This window comes from Nerophis ophidion, linkage group LG11 (genome assembly GCF_033978795.1).
Source record: "Nerophis ophidion isolate RoL-2023_Sa linkage group LG11, RoL_Noph_v1.0, whole genome shotgun sequence".
Lineage (NCBI taxonomy): Eukaryota > Metazoa > Chordata > Actinopteri > Syngnathiformes > Syngnathidae > Nerophis > Nerophis ophidion.
In genome coordinates this window covers 20031001-20050078 of record NC_084621.1, presented here as the reverse complement: position 1 = coordinate 20050078, position 19078 = coordinate 20031001, and the positions used below count along the sequence as shown (strand labels likewise).

The 19078-nt window shown below is 41.5% G+C and overlaps 1 protein-coding gene across 1 annotated transcript in view; it reads right to left on the bottom strand.

The window, feature by feature from the left end:
- Positions 1 to 2528: 2528 nt before the first annotated feature.
- Positions 2529 to 19078, bottom strand: part of prkcg (protein kinase C, gamma) — an 81152-nt gene continuing 64602 nt past the window's right edge. Inside the window, exons 14-17 of the mRNA XM_061915305.1 lie at positions 14561 to 14641; positions 14381 to 14488; positions 11472 to 11612; positions 2529 to 3065 (exon numbers count right to left, since the gene is read on the bottom strand). Coding sequence (XP_061771289.1) covers positions 2904 to 3065; positions 11472 to 11612; positions 14381 to 14488; positions 14561 to 14641 — 492 coding nt within the window. The 3' untranslated portion in view covers positions 2529 to 2903. The remainder of the gene's footprint in view (positions 3066 to 11471; positions 11613 to 14380; positions 14489 to 14560; positions 14642 to 19078) is intronic.

The following is a 19078-nucleotide window of genomic DNA, read 5'->3' as shown; positions in this document are numbered from 1 at the left end:
GTCACCACGTCACTGCACATTGGTTGATTGCGTCACCGCGTCAAAAAATTGCGTCACACGCCACTATTCGGCCTTGTTTTTAACTCATTCCACCGAAGGCCGAATGTGGCTTTTTTTGCCATATTCGGCCGAATATATTGGGTTACCGATTAATCGGTGCATCCCTAATATATATGTATATAAAAATAAGAATGAATAAGCGCACGCATATGTATATATATATATATATATATATATATATATATATACACATGTATATGTGTGTGTGTATCTATGTATACATATATGTGTGTATATATATATATATATATATATATATATATATATATATATATACACACACACATATATGTACATATATATATATATATATATATATATATATATATATATATATATATATATATATATATACACACACACATATATGTACATATATATATATATATAAATATATGTGTATATATACACACACATATATGTACATATATATATATATATACATACATACATACATACACACATATATATATATATATATATACACACACACATATATGTACATATATATATATATATATATATATATATATATATATATACATTTATATATATATTATATATATATATATATATATATATATATATATATATATATATATATATATATATATATATATATATATATATAGACAAAATACGCGCTGTGCATAGAGCCCAACATTCTGTGGGGGCCCTGTTTTGTGTAAATAAGCGCAGGTGGACTATAAATTAATGAATGACAGGGCGCTGATCAACTCACCGCAACCTCCCCCATGGCCTTTCAAAACCGTTTGACGCTGGACATGTTATCGGAAAAAGGAGGTGTGCGCACAATATTTTGTGAACAGTGTTGCACTTACGTACCAAACTACACTGATGCAGATGGTAGCCTGGCCAAAGCACTGGAAGGCCTGCGCACCCTCAACGGTAAAATGAAAGATCACTATGGCATAGATACATATATGTGGGATGGATGGTTGGATGTGTCCGGCAAATACAAGTCCTTGGTATCATCAATTTTAGTATCTATGGCTGTGTTTGCAGCAATACTGACGTTGTGTGGATGTTGTTGTATTCCCTGTCTCCGCTTAACCATCTGAATACCACAGCGATTAACCCAGCAGATTACAGAACTGTTCAGAAGTACCTCCTGGCGGACGCCAGGAGATGTTTCATCTGATGAAAAGGATACCTACCTGGACGGTGTTCCTGATCTGTTTCCACACCCTAGTGACTATGAGGGAAGAAAATGATGTTGAACTCTGAGTGTAAACATAACTTGGCCCTTAGAAAATTAACCATTAACTGAAAATCGCAAGAAGAAGTTATTAAGGATAAGGAGATCCTGGAGAAGTTATGTGATAAACAGGATGAAAATGTTAGAATAATTATATATACGTTATCACACAACTCTTATGCTTAAAGACCATTACTCTAGTTATTGTCTATTCTTTACTTTTTCTGTTTCTTGCAAGGGCACACAACTTGTTATCTTCCATGGCATGTGAGGAGTGGCCTCGCCGCAGATGTTTTTCTGTCTTTCAGCCTTCTAAGAGCTAAGGACGAACGAGCACCTCAATGAAGATAAGTCATTTCAACAGCAGACGGACAAAGCAGGGACAAAGCGCAATCACAAGGCCCCCAGCACATTACGTCACGTATTGTGCGTACTGGAGCTGCTTTGCATAATGTGTGAACCCTCTCGTTAGAAGCAGCCTTAGCAAGTAACTAGGGAACTCCCAAAATGAATAAATAGAGGAACGCGTGGACTGTTCCTCAGACCTGTAGGGTGAGACTGAAACTGAGTGGGCAGCTCCATGCGTTCTCCTCATGAGCAAAATTGAACTCTGTCTGTATATATATTTATATATGTATGTATGTATATTTCTATGTATATATACATATGTGTATATTTCTATGTATATATATATACATACATAATATATACATATACACACACACACACACATATATATATACCTAAATACATATGTGTATTTAGGTATGTATACATATGTGCGTATAAACATACATATATGCCATGGTAGGGCGGAATACACGTTAGGTCAGGAAAAACCACAGAGGCTATGTCATCCCTACAAGCCTGTTTCGTAGGTTTCTTCGCTCTTTGGGAGGATTTTATTAAAGTAGAATCAAATCCCCTGAAAGAGGCAGAGAAACCTGCAAAACAGGCTTGTAGGGATGACATAGCCTCTGTGGTTTTTCCTGACCTAACGTGTGTGTGTATATATATATATATATATATATATATATATATATATATATATATATATATATATATATATATATATATATATATATATATTCAGGGTGTTTTTTCTCCCTGAAACTCCCCTGAAGAGTAGGGAAACCTGCGAAACAGGCTGTAGGGATGACATAGCCTCTGTGGTTTTACCCGGCCTAACGTATATTCCCGGTATTGAGCACTGTATAACGGATAAACCACAATAACCTCGACTATACAGTATATATATATATGTTTATATATGTTTATATATATATTTGGTTCAATACTTCTGACATGATTTTAGCGTAAAAAACAATGCTATACTACTTTCTAATATCATTCATTTCAATTCAACATAGCTTTTGTTGTGTACATAAAACATCCTTGGAACATTTCCGGAAACTTCTAGAGGAATCCTCATCATCAAATGACTGGATTCTAAATAAACTGCATGCACAAATACAAACAGGCTTTCTCTATTCAAATGTTGTCTAATGTGTCCTTTGTGTTGTGTATTGTTTCCACCCGTGACCGTGGAAAAGAAACATGCATTGAAGGCGAGCGCATGGCGTGAGAGATGCGAGGAAGTACAAAAGTGGACTCCATGTCAGCGTCAGACGGCGGTGAGCGGCGAGGTGGCACACTCGGGATTGACGAAGGAGAAGCCCAGGAAGTCCTCCTGGTTGATGGCGGCCAGCACGTCCGGGTCGGAGGGCGTGAGCGCCGACGGGGCGGCGGTGAAGAACTGGTCGAAGTTTTCGCCTTTCCTTCCGCCCTGTGGAGGAAAGTTAGACGCTGTCTGAGTTGGAACAAGCAAAAAATGTGCATCTTTAAGTCCTGTTTTCACTGGTGGGATATTCGCCAACGAGTCGAGTCTTTTGAACGGCTCATAATTGTGAGTCGTTCGTTTGCAAGCAAATTATCGCACATTTCAGTTAACTGAAAACTGTCTGTCTGAGTTGGAACGAGCAAAAAATGTGCATCTTTAAGTCCTGTTTTCACTCATGGAACATTCGCCAACGAGTCGAGTCTTTTGAACGGCTCATAATTGTGAGTTGTTTGTTTGCAAGCAAATTATCGCACATTTCAGTTAACTGAAAACTATCTGTCTGAGTTGGAACGAGCAAAAATGTGCATCTTTAAGTCCTGTTTTCACTGGTGGGACATTCGCCAACGAGTCGAGTATTTTGAACGGCTCATAATTGTGAGTCGTTCGTTTGCAAGCAGTTTATCGTACATTTCAGTTAACTGGAAACTGTCTGTCTGAGTTGGAAGGAGCAAAAAATGTGCATCTTTAAGTCCTGTTTTCACTCATGGAACATTCGCCAACGAGCCGAGTCTTTTGAAAGGCTCAAAATTGTGAGTCGTTCGTTTGCAAGCAGTTTATCGCACATTTCAGTTAACTGGAAACTGTCTGTCTGAGTTGGAACGAGCAAAAAATGTGCATCTTTAAGTCCTGTTTTCACTGGTGGGACATTCACCAACGAGTCGAGTCTTTTGAACGGCTCATAATTGTGAGTCGTTCGTTTGCAGTTTATCACACATTTCAGTTAACTGAAAACTGTCTGAGTTGGAACGAGCAAAAAATGTGCATCTTTAATTCCTGTTTTCACTGGTGGGACATTCTCCAACGAGTCGAGTCGTTTGAACGGCTCTTAAATGTGAGTCGCCCGTTTGCAAGCAGTTTATTGCACATTTCAGTGAAGTTAGAACTGATGCACTTTTTTCCTTCTCTTTTTTTTTAGGAATACAACTTTAAAAAGGCGATACCCGCACCTACTATATGGTATACGTAGGGATGCGGACTATTCACATTTAAACCGATACGGCACTAATTGCAAGTGCCCTGGGAAGTACTCGACGATACGAATTTTTAAGTACTTTTGTGTTATAAAATAATAATACAGAAAGCCGAAAAATGTGCTCAGCAGCCTTAAATGGCAAATAAATCAATACTTTATTTACATCAAGTACATCAATTGATCATTTAAAGTACCAGTATAATGATGTTGGAATATACCAAAATGTTATGCAGAGGTGTACTTACAAAAATTTTAGGGACAAATTATATTAGTATTAAAATGAATGATATTAATTAATGCTTGTCCTCACTTTTTCATTTATTTTATTTATTTCATATTTGTATAAATGTGCATTCATATTTTTATTGTATCCAAATTTTTATGCCAGTTGCATATGCATACACATTATATATATATATATATATATATATATATATATATATATATATACACACAAACCCCGTTAGTTTATATATATTGTGTTAAATTGGGAAATTGTGTTAGATGTAAATATAAACGTAATAAAATGATTTGCCAATCATTTTCCACCCATATTCAGTTGAATATGCTACAGGGACAACATATTTGATGTTCAAACTGATAAACTTTTTTTTTGTGCAAATAATCATTAACTTAAGAATTTGATGCCAGTAACACGTGACAAGGAAGTTGGGAAAGGTGGCAATAAATACTGATAAACTTGAGGAATGCTCATCAAAATCTTATTTGGAACGTCCCACAGGTGTGCAGGCTAATTGGGAACAGGTGGGTGCCATGATTGGGTATAAAAGCAGCTTCCATGAAATGCTAAGTCATTCACAAACAAGGATGGGGGGAGGGTCACCACTTTGTAAGCAAATTGTCGAACAGTTTTAGGACAACATTTCTCAACGAGCTATTGCAAGGAATTTAGAGATTTTACCATCTACGGTCCATAAAATCATCAAAAGGTTCAGAGAATCTGGAGAAATCACTGCACGTAAGCGATGATATTACGGACCTTTGATCCCTCAGGCGGTACTGCATCAAAACCCGACATCAGTGTGTAAAAGATATCACCACATGGGCTCAGAAACACTTCACAAAACCACTGTCAGTGACTACAGTTGGTCGCTACTTCTGTAAGTGCAAGTTAAAACTACTATGCAAAGCCAAACCCATTTATCAACAACTACCTGAAACGCCGCTGGCTTTGCTGGGCCCGAGATCATCTGAAATGGACTGATGCAAAGTGGAAAAGTGTTCTGTTTCGAATTAAATTTGGAAACAGAGGACGTGGTGTCCTCCAGAACAAAGAGGAAAATAACCATTCGGATTGTTGTAGGCGCAAAGTTCAAAAGCCAGCATCTGTGATGGTATGGGGGTGCATTAGGGCCCAAGTCATGAGTAACTTACACATCTGTGAAGGCACCATTAATGCTGAAGGGTCATAGAGGTTTTGGAGCAACATAGGTTGTCATCCAAGCAACGCTATCATGGACGCCCCTGCTTATTTCAGCGAGACAATGCCAAGCCACGTGTTACAACAGTGTGGCTTCGTAGTAAAAGAGTGCGGGTACTTCCTGGCCCGCCTACAGTCCAGACTTATATCCCATCGAAAATGTGTGGCGCATTATGAAGCGTAAAATACGGTAGCAGAGACTCCGGACTGTTGAACGACTGAAGCTCTACATAAAACAAGAATGGGAAAGAATTCCACTTTCAAAGATTCAAAAACTAGTTTCCTCAGTTCCCAAACGTTTATTGAGTGTTGTTTAAAGAAAAGGTGATGTAACACAGTGGTGAACATGCCCTTTCCCAACTACTTTGGCACGTGTTGCAGCCATGAAGTTCTAAGTTAATTATTATTTGCAAAAAAAAAAAAAAGTTTATGAGTTTGTACATCAAATATCTCGTCTTTGTAGTGCATTCAATTGAATATGGGTTGAAAAGGATTTGCAAATTATTGTATTCTGTTTATATTTACATCCAAAACAATTTCCCGACTCATATGGAAACGGGGTTTGTATATTGTGGCAGAAGCGTGGTCCACGCGTTCCCTGCGGGCGGAGTGTGTGCAGCGATCGGCCATGAAGCAGCTGACAGGTGAGTAGATGAGCTCACCTGGAATGAGTTATCTAATCACCTGTTCCTTTATTAGCGGCGCGGGAAACCTTGAGGGGAGAGGACACAAGGGGAACGGAGGACACAAGCGGAGCGGAGGACGATCGACCGAAAAGCTGAAGTGAAGAAATAACTAAAACGAACATTGCGGATTGCAAGTACGGGCTGAAAAGCCAACACTGACATTTGTGTGAACAAACAGTAATTAAAACGTGTAAACCTGCTTCGAGTGTGCTGCTCCTTCCCTGTGCTCCCAGAAGAACAAGCAGGATCTTGCTACAGTGGCGCCCAACGAAAATAATCACGGAATGATGTCATCACTAACCCTGCAAACGCTGGGCCAAGCCTTGGCCGAGGTGTCGGCGGCAAGCCGGCTGCAGACCCAGGTGCTGCGGGCCTGAATGAGCCGCACGGAAACAGCGGGAGGCCCGGCCTCCATGGAGCGCATGGTGGAGGGGGAGGACGCACATACCTTCCTGGACGCGTTCGAGGCCACGCCGAGGTCGTGCAAATGGCCGGAGGAAGAATGGGGCGCGAGGCTGCTGCCGCTCCTGATGGGGGAGGCGCAGCGGGCGGCGTCGGCCCGCATGCATTATGCGAACCAACGGCACGCCATCCTCGGCCCAGAAGATCACCGCCGAAGGTTCCGGGCCATGAAGCTGGCGTCGGAGGACCGGCCCTTCGTATTCGCGCACCGGCTAAGGGATGAGGCGACCCGGTGGCTCCAGCCCAACGGGCGGCACACCGAGATGTTGGAGGCGATGGTGCTGGAGCAATTCCTGGAGGGCATCCCGGTGAAAACCTCCAAGTGGGTGCGGCACCACAGTCCGCCGGACGTGGAAGCAGCGGTGAGAATGGCGGAGGAACACCTGGCGGTGCACCGGGAGACGACGACGGCAAGAACCGAGAAAACCGCCCCGGAGCCAAGACGACGACTGGGGAGGGGGGGAACCAGACATTCGGCGAGCCGGGAAAAATCACTGCCGAGAGACAGGGTTCCCACACGAACACACTCACACGCACACAGACACACACATCACTGGGGGGCACACAAGGGAATGATGGGGTGTCTTCCTGTGTGTTTCAGGGTCCCGGCGCTGCTGAGAGGCGGCTTCCCTCAAGGAGTGCACCTCAAATACCAGGGCCGGTGTGCTGGGGGTTCGAGCAACCTGGGCACATGCGCCGGGAGTGCTCGGTGATGGAGGCGGGGCAGGTGTTGCGGGTTGCCGGGCCTCCAGCATCCGCCCCCGATCTAGGAGAGACGTACGGCATACCGGTAAGGATACAAGGGAGTACATACCGGGCGGTGGTGGATTCGGGCTGCAGGCAGTCCATGATCCACCCAAACCTGGTTCGGCCCGGGGCTTTGGTGCATGCAACACGTATAAAAATTAGGTGCGTGCATGGGGATATACACGAATATCCGATTGTGCCAGTGGAAATTCTGTATAAAAACCAAAAGCATAAAGTTAAAGTTGCCGTAAGTGCGCAACTTACGCACCCTATAATTTTGGGAACGAATTGGCCGGGATTCAATCAATTGGTGACACATTGTGTGGGGGGGCGTTCACGGACAGTAGGCAAGGGGAGTATCCGCGCAGTTCTCAGCGGCGACGCAGTTTAATCCGGGAATGCCGGGCGGCAACCGGTGGGGGCTTCGCGGGAGGCCCCCCCCCGGTCCCATGATGGCAACCTACGGAGGATTTTCCCCTCGAGCAGGCCCGTGATGAAACTTTGCGCGAGGCCTGGGATCAGGTCGATTTTGTGGACGGTCAGCTTGGTGCGCCCGGGGAAAGCGCGGGTATTCCCCCATTTTTCCATTATTAGGGATAGACTGTATCGAGTGGGCCGTGGCACGCAAACCGGGGGAGAATACACCCAATTGGGAAATGGTTTTCCAGGCGGCACATTTCAATCCCATGGCTGGCCATTTAGGATATGATAAAACACTCAATCGGGTTATGGTCCGATTCTATTGGCCGGGCCTCCGGGCAGACATACACCGATGGTGCGCGGCCTGTCCGGACTGCCAGCGGGTGAACCCCGCAGCCCCCCCAAAGGCGCCTTTACGGCCATTACCACTCAAGGAGGTCCCGTTCGAAAGAATTGGGATGGACCTCATCGGACCATTTAACCCGAGCACACGGGGATACCGCTTTGTGTTAGTTCTGGTGGATTACGCAACGCGGTATCCCGAAGCAGTGCCGCTGCGCTCCATCTCCGCCAAGAGTGTGGCGCAAGCACTCTTCACGGTCATTTCCCGCGTCGGAATCCCGAAAGAGATTTTGACGGACCATGGCACGTCCTTTATGTCACGCACGATAAAGGAACTTTACGGATTACTGGGGATTAAGGCCATCCGCACCAGCGTATACCATCCACAAACGGTGGAGAGGTTTAACAAAACGCTTAAAACCATGATCCGTAAATTTATGCACGAGGACAAACAAAATTGGGATAAATGCTTGGACCCCCTAATGTTTGCGATGCGGGAGGTACCTCAGGCCTCCCTCGGTTTTGCACCGTTCGAGTTGCTGTACAGCCGAAGGCCCCGCGGAGTATTGGACGTCATTAAGGAAAGCTGGGAGGACGGTCCAAGCTCCAGCAAAAATGAGATTCAATACGTCTTGGACATGCGGGCAAAACTCCACAAGGTGGGGGACTCGTCACGTGAGAATTTGCGCCTTGCCCAAGAGCGTCAACAGCGCACGTATAATAAGCGGGCCCAACTGCGTAAATTTTCACCGGGAGAAAAAGTGATTGTGTTGCTTGCAACGTCAAGCTCCAAATTACTTGCAAAGTGGCAAGGACCCTTTGAGGTCACACGGCAAGTGGGGAATGTCGATTATGAGGTCCGGCGCTCGGACCGACGCGGAGACACCCAAATATACCGTTTGAACCTGCTGAAGGCATGGAGAGAGGCCGAACCTGTCGCCATGGTAACAGTAGAGGGGGGGGGGGGGGGAGTTCGGGCCAGGGAGCCCGCGCTCTGGCCCAACCCCTCAGCTTTCCTGTGATGACCAGCTCACATTGGCGCAGAGAGCGGAGGTGGCTGAATTACAGCGGCGCTACTCAGATGAGTTCTCCTCTCGGCCCGGGCGCACGGATCTTGTCCGACATCACATAGAGACCAGCCCGGGGGTTACGGTGCGGTCTCGGCCATATCGGCTGCCCGAACACAAGCGTAAAGTGGTTCGGGAAGAATTAAAAACCATGCTTGCGTTGGGGGTGATAGAAGAATCCCACAGCGCATGGTGCAGTCCCATTGTCTTAGTAGGGAAGAAGGATGGGACTGTGCGGTTCTGTTTGGAATACCGCAGGGTGAATGACATTTCACGTTTTGACGCGTACCCAATGCATCGGGTCGACGAGCTCCTAGATCGGCTGGGCACTGCTCGTTTTTTTACGACACTGGACTTGACGAAGGGCTACTGGCAGATTCCCTTGTCTCCAGAGTCCCGAGAAAAAACGGCCTTTGTTACTTCGGAAGGTTTGTACCAATTCGTGACATTTCCGTTTGGGTTGTTCGGTGCGCCGGCCACGTTCCAGCGCCTCATGGACTGAGTGCTGCGACCCCATGCGGCATACGCGGCTGCCTACCTGGATGATGTCATCATCCAGAGTAGCAGCTGGGAACAGCACATGCGGCGGGTGGGAGCGGTGCTCGAGTCCCTGAGGCGGGCGGGGCTCACCGCCAACCCGGCGAAGTGCGCCGTTGGCCGGAGGGAGGTACAGTATCTGGGGTACCACTTGGGGGGGGGGGGGACAGGTGCGGCCCCAGGTGGACAAAACGGCGGCCATCGCGGCCTGTCCACCTACCAAGACGAAAAAAGAGGTGAGGCAGTTTTTGGGATTGGCAGGCTATTACCGCCGGTTCATTCCCCAGTTCGCGGAATGGACCAGCCCACTGACTGACCTCACCCGAAAGGGTGCTCCAGAACTGGTCCAGTGGACGGAGCAGTGCCAGCGGGCATTTGAGAAGGTAAAAGCAGCACTCTGTGAGGAGCCGGTACTGCACATGCCAAATTTTAACATCCCTTTTTGTCCGCAGGCGGACGCGTCAAGCTGGGGACTGGGGGCGGTACTGTCACAGCGGGTGGAGGGCGCCGACTGCCCCGTACTGTACATCAGCCGGAAGCTTTTGGACCGGGAGGCAAGGTACAGCACAGTGGAGAGGGAGTGCCTCGCCATCCGGTGGGCGGTGGGGGCCCTCCGCTTCTACCTGCTGGGGCGCGCCTTCAGTCTCTGCTCAGACCACAAACCGCTACAATGGCTCCACCGCATGAAGGACCCCAATGCGCGGACCACCCGGTGGTACCTGGCATTACAGCCCTACAACTTCCGGGTGGCCGACTTCCTCTCTCGCCCAGGGGGGTGGGGGGAGTGGGCACGGCCAGACGGGTGTCCGGCCTGAGTCTGGCGGTGGAGGCATGTGGCAGGGGCGTGGTCCACGCGTTCCCTGCGGGCGGAGTGTGTGCAGCGATCGGCCATGAAGCAGCTGACAGGTGAGTAGATGAGCTCAGCTGGAACGAGTTATCTATTCACCTGTTCCTTTATTAGCGGCGCGGGAAACCTTGAGGGGAGAGGACACAGGCGGAGCGGAGGACACACGCGGAGCGGAGGACGATCGACTGAAAAGCCGAAGTGAAGAAATAACTAAAACGAACATTGTGGATTGCAAATACGGGCTGAAAAGCCAACACTGAAATTTGTGTGAACAAACAGTAATTAAAACATGTAAACCTGCTTCGAGTGTGCTGCTCCTTCCCTGTGCTCCCAGAAGAACAAGAAGGATCTTGCTACATATATATATATATATATATATATATATATATATATATATATACATACATACATACATGTGACGGCACACATGGCATTCAAATTCTATTTGCTAGTGTTATATCTAATACACCTCATTACTAAAAAACTATTTTCATTTTCCAAAGATATGAACTGACATTTTTTCCGCTGCAGACACTCCTGGATTATACTTTAATTCCTTCATAAATTGGATGATTTTGTTGCTGAAAACATCATTATTCCACTCTCTTTCGGCTAACGGGCCTGACCTCTAACCCCCAGGCATGATCACCTGCCGAGACGGGCTGCCAGACGGGCAAACGGGTCGCTAATAACGAAAGATATTTGCATACGGTCGGGCGGGAGGTGAAAGGTGGTGCACTGATAATGGCAGCTGAAGGAAGGAGAGGGAGCAGGACGAGTGACAATGGCGGACGGCAGGCGGTAGCGAGGTGCAAAGAGTCGTGACTGACAGATCTCGGGACGAAGGGCGGCGGGATCTCCAGCCTCTCCAGGCGCTCCCAGTCCATCCAGCGGAAGAAGGGATGCTCGCGGATCTCTCGCTCGCCGTCCTGCCCGCCGCCCAGGCGCTTGGCGGGGTGCTTGGTGAGGAGCTGGGGGGAGAGATGACAGGTTTTAGTCAGAGTCGCAGTAAAAAAGGAAAACAAAATAATAATAAACTTTGGGGCGATGGTCAGAGAGCTTTTTGTACATTTGTGAGGTTACAGGTCACACAAATTTTAGGCATGGACCTAGTTGGGTGCACTGGGAACTCTCATGTGGAAGCATGTCTTTATATTCATCTGTTTTTTAATATTTTTTTAATTTTATTTTCATTGATTAATTTATCAAACACTTTTTAAATGTATGTATCGTCATTAATAATATTCATATTATTTCCATTAGTATTATTATTATTTGTATAAATATTAATATAATCATCATTGACATTATTATCAATAGTATTAATATAATATTGTTACGTTTCTTCTTCTTATTATTATTATCGTTAATTTTATTATTATTAATTGCCGTTATTATTATTATTATCATTGTATTTTTAATATTATTAGTATTGCTATTATTTTTGTTGCTGTTATAATTTTGCTAATATTACTGTTATTATTATTATTACCATTTTTATTGTTGCTATTATTATTACTGACATTATCATCAATATTATCGATATAATATTGTTGCGTTTCTTCTTCTTCTTATTATTATTATTATAATTACTGTTACTTTTATTATTATTAGTTACCGTTATTATAATAATTGTATTTCTAATATTGTTATTAGTATTGCTATTATTTTTTTTGTTGGTGTTTTTATTTTTTAAATATTATTGTTGTTGCTATTTTTATTATTATTATTTTAATATTATTGTCACTGTAATTATTGTTGATAGTGTTATTATAACTATTGTTACCGTTATCATTATTATTGTTACTGTTATTATTATTATTGTATTATTAATATTTTCTATTGTTATTGCTATTATTATTGTTGTTATATGTTTGTTATTATTATTATTATTATTATTACTATTATTGTTGATATTATTGTTTTTATTATTATTATTATTAATAATACTATTATTATTATTACATTATTGTTACTATTATCATTAACATTATTGGTCAAATTATTATAATTATTTTACTGTTATTACTGACTAGTAATTTTATTGTTATTATTATTGTATAATTAATATTGTTATTATAATTGCTACTGTTAATATTATTTTTGCTTTTATTAATTTTGTTATTATTATTATTATCACTATTATAATAATTAATATTATTGTTACTGTTATATTTAATATCATTTTTACTATTACTGTTAATATTATTGATATCATTGTTGTATTAATAATATTATTATTATCATAACTACTTTTATTATTGTTGTTGCTTTTGTTATTAATTTTGTTATTATTATTGTTACTAATATTATTAACATTTCTTTAAAATAATATTTACATTTTTTTACAACTGCTTCAACCTGGCATGTCTAAACTGAAGTAAACTAAGAGTTTTATAATTAATATAGTATTATTGTGATAATTTTTTAAATCAATATTAATGTCACTATTATTTTTATTACAATATGTTTGTTGTCATTATTATTATTATTAATAATACAATTATTATTGCTATTTATATTACTATTTTTATTATTATTATTTATTTATTTTAGAGCAGGAAATGAAAGGTTCTGCCTGCTGCGACTTCACTGCTAATGGAAGCTGAATGTGAAGGAATGATGGACAGTTGGTTTTCAAATGTTATTAAAAATAATTGATATTGAATCGAGAATTGTTTTGAAACGGGAATTGATTCTGAATTGAATCATTACCCCCCAAGAATCGAATCGAACCGAATGGTGCCTAAACATTCACGGCCCTTTACATCAGTGCTGTCAACAATTGTTTTATTTTGAATGAGATTGATCACAGTTTTGTATTTTGATTAATCGCGATTAATCACTGTTGCTACATAAGCATTACTCAACTTTTTTGCTGATGTAGCAGAAGCTACAAACTCCAAAACCAGTCAACTTCCATCCATCCATCCATTTACTACCGCTTATTCCCTTTTGGGGTGGCGGGGGGCGCTGGCGCCTATCTCAGCTACAATCGGGCGGAAGGCGGGGTACACCCTGGACAAGTCGCCACCTCATCACAGGGCACCAGTCAACTTTTCAACTTATATTCACTTGAATAGACTGCAAAGACAAGATACTTAACATTTCAACTGGTAGACTTTGTTATTGTTTGCAAACATTAGCTCATTTGGAATTTGATGCCTGCAACATGTTTCAAAAAAGCTGGCATAAGTGGCAAAAAAGACTGAGAAAGTTGAGGGAATGTTCATCAAAACTTATTTGGAACATCTCATAGGCGAAAAGGCTAATTGGGAACAGGTGGGTGCCATGACTGGGTATAAAAGCAGCTTCCATGAAATGCTCACTCGTTCACAAAAAAGGACGGGGCGAGGGTCACCACTTTGTCAACAAATGCCTGAGCAAATTTTTAAGAACAACATTTCTCAAGCAGCTATTGCAATGAATTGAGATATTTCACCATCTACGCTCCATAATATCATCAACATTTTCAGAGGATTTGGAGAAATCACTGCATGTAAGCGATGATATTATGGACCTTGGATCCTTAAGGCGGTACTGCATCAAAAAGCGACATCAGTGTGTAAAGGATATCACCACATGGGCTCAGGAACACTTCAGAAAATCACTGTCAGTAACTACAGTCGGTCGCTACATCTGTAAGTGCAAGTTAAAACTCTACTATGCAAAGCCACAGCCATTTATCAACAACACCCAGACAAGACCCCGGACGGTTGAACAACTTTCATGTACGTACTCCTTTGCAGATGGCGACGGCTTCACGGGAAAGACTCTTAGGGTAGGAGACACTTTGCTCCATGATGGACTGGAAGAGCTCGTCCTCGTCGATGCCATCAAACGGCGGCTGGGAGGGAGGAAAAAATGGTTTGGTGAACAAGAAGGAGTGGAGGGAATATAAATATGTGACATTTATGACCTGTCCTGCCAGCATTTCATAGAGCAGCACGCCGTAGGACCACCAGTCCACCGCTTTGTCGTAAGGCTGGTAGGCCACAATCTGAAAGTGAAGAACATCTTTATTAATATTTAATGTCCCTTTTTAATATATTTTACTTTTATTTTTCCTTTGCCAAAAATTGTGATTAGAAGGTCATTTTATGTGATTATGAATATGTATTCTTATTACCGTTACAACTAACTGCAATTTAGAGTGTATTAAATTCTTTCTATTGTTTATTTCAGTAGGAGATGATGACGTGACCATATATGGACATGACTGTTTGTCAAACAGTCATGCCCATATATGGTCAAACAGTGTTTGACTACATCCGCCTTCAATACATTTTGAGGGAAAATACCAACTAGCAGTGGGCGATACCGACCAATAGAAAGGCTTCAAACATATCTCTTCAGAGGAAGTCTCGCCCACAAAATTGATGTTAGGTTGTATTAAAATCCGACTTTATTGGTTATTGGTAACCAAAATAAACATTTCTAACCATAACAAAATCTATATATATATATATATATATATATATATATATATATATATATATATATATATATATATATAGTCCTGGGTTCAAATCCAGGCTCGGGATCTTTCTGTGTGGAGTTTGCATGTTCTCCCCGTGAATGTGTGGGTTCCCTCTGGGTACTCCGGCTTCCTCCCACTTCCAAAAACATGCACCTGGGGATAGGTTGATTGGCAACACTAAATTGGCCCTAGTGTTTGAATGTGAGTGTGAATGTTGTCTGTCTGTCTGTGTTGGCCCTGCGATGAGGTGGCGACTTGTCCAGGGTGTACCCCGCCTTCCGCCCGATTGTAGCTGAGATAGGCGCCAGCGCCCCCCGCGACCCCAAAAGGGAATAAGCGGTAGAAAATGGATGGATGGATGGATGGATATATATATATATATATATATATATATATATATATATATATATATATATATATATATATATATATATATATATATATATATATTTATATATATATATTGCACCAAAAAATAGATTTGTGACAAAAGAAAAACATTTAAACAAAATAAATATTTGTAACCCAAAAAAAAAAAAAATAAATAAAGATTTGCCCCTAAAAAAATTAACCCAAACAAATATTTGTAAAAAAAATTTTTTTTTTCCTGAAACAATTATTTTAACTAAAAAATCTGTTACCAAATAAAATTCTAAACCTAATGATGTGCAACCCAAAATTAAAATTTGTGACCCCCCCAAAAACAATTCCACCCAAAAATTGTTTGCAATAAAAAACAAAAAAACCCAATTGATTTGCAACCAATTAAAAATTTGTTCGTGAAAAAAATTTGCAACCCCCCAAAAATTGATTTGTAAGCAAAAAAACAACAACCCCAAAACGATTTGTACCAATAAAATAAATTGCAACCAAAATTAGAGGTGGGGAATATGATCGATTTTCATACAATATTGATTAGCAAATGTTAATAATCTGTAATTGATGTATTTATGGTAAATAAAGTATTGCAGACAGTTGTCAAATCTCTCCTGCCCCTATTGTGTCATTTATCTACCTATTATTTTTGTCAACATTATTAAGGACAAGTGGTAGAAAATGGATTATTAATCTACATGTTAATTTCCTGTTAATATCTGCTTACTTTCTCTTTCAACATGCTCTATTTACACTTCTGTCAAAATGTAATAATCACTTTGTGGAGGGAGATGTGGCCAGCGCTGCCTGCAGGAGCAAAAGTCACTGCCTCTGTCCATGGTGCTGAGGACAGAGCACCATTGGATGGGGGGCAGGTGATTGGATTTCACAGGCGGTACATGTTAATCTAATCATCTGTTGTCTTTAACAGTAAGCGGCTAGGAGCAGGAGGAAAGAGAGGATACATTTGGGTATCAATCCGATACCAAGTAGTAACAGGATCATAGATTAGTCATATTCAAAGTCCTCATGTGTCCAGGGACGTATTTCCTGAGTTTATGAACATGATATGAATTAAAAAAAAAAAAAAGAAGAAGATTTTGTAATGCTAAAAAATATCGATGTAATCATAGTAATTTCAACTAGATACGCTCCTGTACTTGGTATCATTACAGTGGATATCAGGTGACGCCGGTGAGTTATTGTATCCTCCTACGGTGTGTAGTGAAGCATGTTTAGCTATTCCTGGTCCTGCAGTGATAATGCTACTTGTGATTAACTTACTTTATTTGTCGCCATGGAGACGAGGATTAGTGATTTAGAAGTACCTGGATGGATGTTAGCCGCTAGCTAGCTAGCCATGTCTTAAAGCACCTCTTCCTGAGGGTGTTTCAGCGTTATAAGTTCACCTTTATCTTTACTTTTTACGCCAAAATGCGTCCGTTGTCCCTTTTCTGTCTACACACTGTGTCTGCTTGTAAGTACTCTGTGCGTGCGCACTGCCAAAAATGCTCCTCTGCTTGTAAAACCAGCAACATCACAACATCATGCCCGTTAAAAACAACGATAATAATAATGATAATTGAGAATTGGTCATTTTCAAACAGACTATAGTACCGTTTTTGATTCATTAGTACTGCGATACTATACTAGTACCGGTATCCCTTACAACCCTAACGCAGCGCATTATGGGTCTTTATTTTTTTAATCCTCATCCTAACGGATTTTTTCATGTGTCCCAAATAAATAGATCGGACTAGATTTGCCAGTTTTCTGGGAGTTTCCTTGGGAGGGAGTGTGTACCGGTACTTTTTAGAGGCGGTGTAGTACCGAATATGATTAATTAGTATCGCGGTACTATACTAACTATGATAATGTGTGACATAAGGGAGCAAACACGCAGACCCCCACGGGGAAATATGTTGCATCACATCCAAAATGTCCGACACTGCAGAATAGATGGGCGTTTACGTAAGAGAGTCAATACTCAGGGGCCACGAAGCTTGATCGAAGAATCGCACAACAAGTCACGTCCTCCGGTTTTTTGTCTCTTTGTCTAACTCCTTTACGAGTTGGAGTACTTTCTCTCTCTCTCACACGCACACACGCATGCACGCACGCACGCATGCACGCACGCACGCACACACACACACACACACACACACACACACACACACACGCACACACACACACACACACACACACACGTTTATGTAGTTCTGACCTTCTGGGGACCTGAGAAAAATGCCTCCCTGTTGAGGACCAGCCTTTCTAAATATATAAAGATGTGTGTTTACAACATTAATAATATACACATACCATGCAAATATGAAATGAGCTTGTTGGGAAAAATGTGTTAGAATTTGCCCTGTGATGAGGGGGCGATTTGTCCAGGGTGTATGCCGCCTTCCGCCCGATTGTAGTTGAGATAGGCACAAGCACCCCCCGCGACCCCAAAGGGAGTAAGCGGTAGGAAAATGGATGGATGGATGGATAGTTGGAATTTCACAAGAAAAATGTCCCAATTTCACAAGAAGAGCGTAGAATTTTGGCAGTGTTATAATAGAAGTCGTCATTTTACTCAACGCAAGTCAAAATTTGACAAGAAAAAATGAACATTTGTGCAATATTATGATAAAAGTTGGAATTTGACTCAATAACAGTCGCAGTTTTAAAAGAAAAACCTTAAAAGAGTCGTAATTTTACTCGACAAAAAGTCACAATTTTATAAGAAAACGCTAAAATTCTGGCAATATTGTAATAATAATCTGAATTTTACTTCGCGAAATGATGGCAAAAGGCACAATATTATGCAAAAAAATGTCACTGTTTTACAAGAACAACGAAAAACATTTGCAATATTGCGATAGAAGTCATAATATTATATTACAAACGTCATCGTTTTGCATTAAAAAGTAATAATTCTACCTTAAAAAAGTAATAATTTTATGAGAAAATATTGCAATATTACAGAAACAGAAAGAATATGATATTTTTCCCCAAATTTCATTAAGAAAAAGTCAACACATTGTGAGAAAAAACAGATTTTAGTTCATTTATTTGTTTTTTTTATTTATTTTTTGTTTGTTTTTGGTTTTTAATCTTCATTAATTACTTCTCCATTAGATGCAATGTTATTGGGACCATGAATTATGTCATCACTTGTTCACGCCTCCTCATGTGGAAGATACTTTTCCTTCTTGATGTCTCAAGAGGGTAGAAATGCACACACACACACACACACACACACACACACACACACACACACACACACACACACACACACACACACACGGTAGGGAACAGACATTATATGTTTTAAGTGACAATTTGTATTATGATTAGTTATTAGTATCAACATTTTAGATTTTTTCATTACATTATGTCTTTTTACTCTTTTTTTTTTTCCCTACATTTTTACTGTTTTTTTTAATCCCGAAAAAATGTTGCGGGCCAACACAACACAAGGCGTTGTGGCTTGTGCAGCCCTTTGAGACAATTGTGATTTAGGGCTATATAAATAATCAATGATTGATTGAAGGCTTTGTCCACAAATTGGCCCCTGGCCGCACTTTGGACACC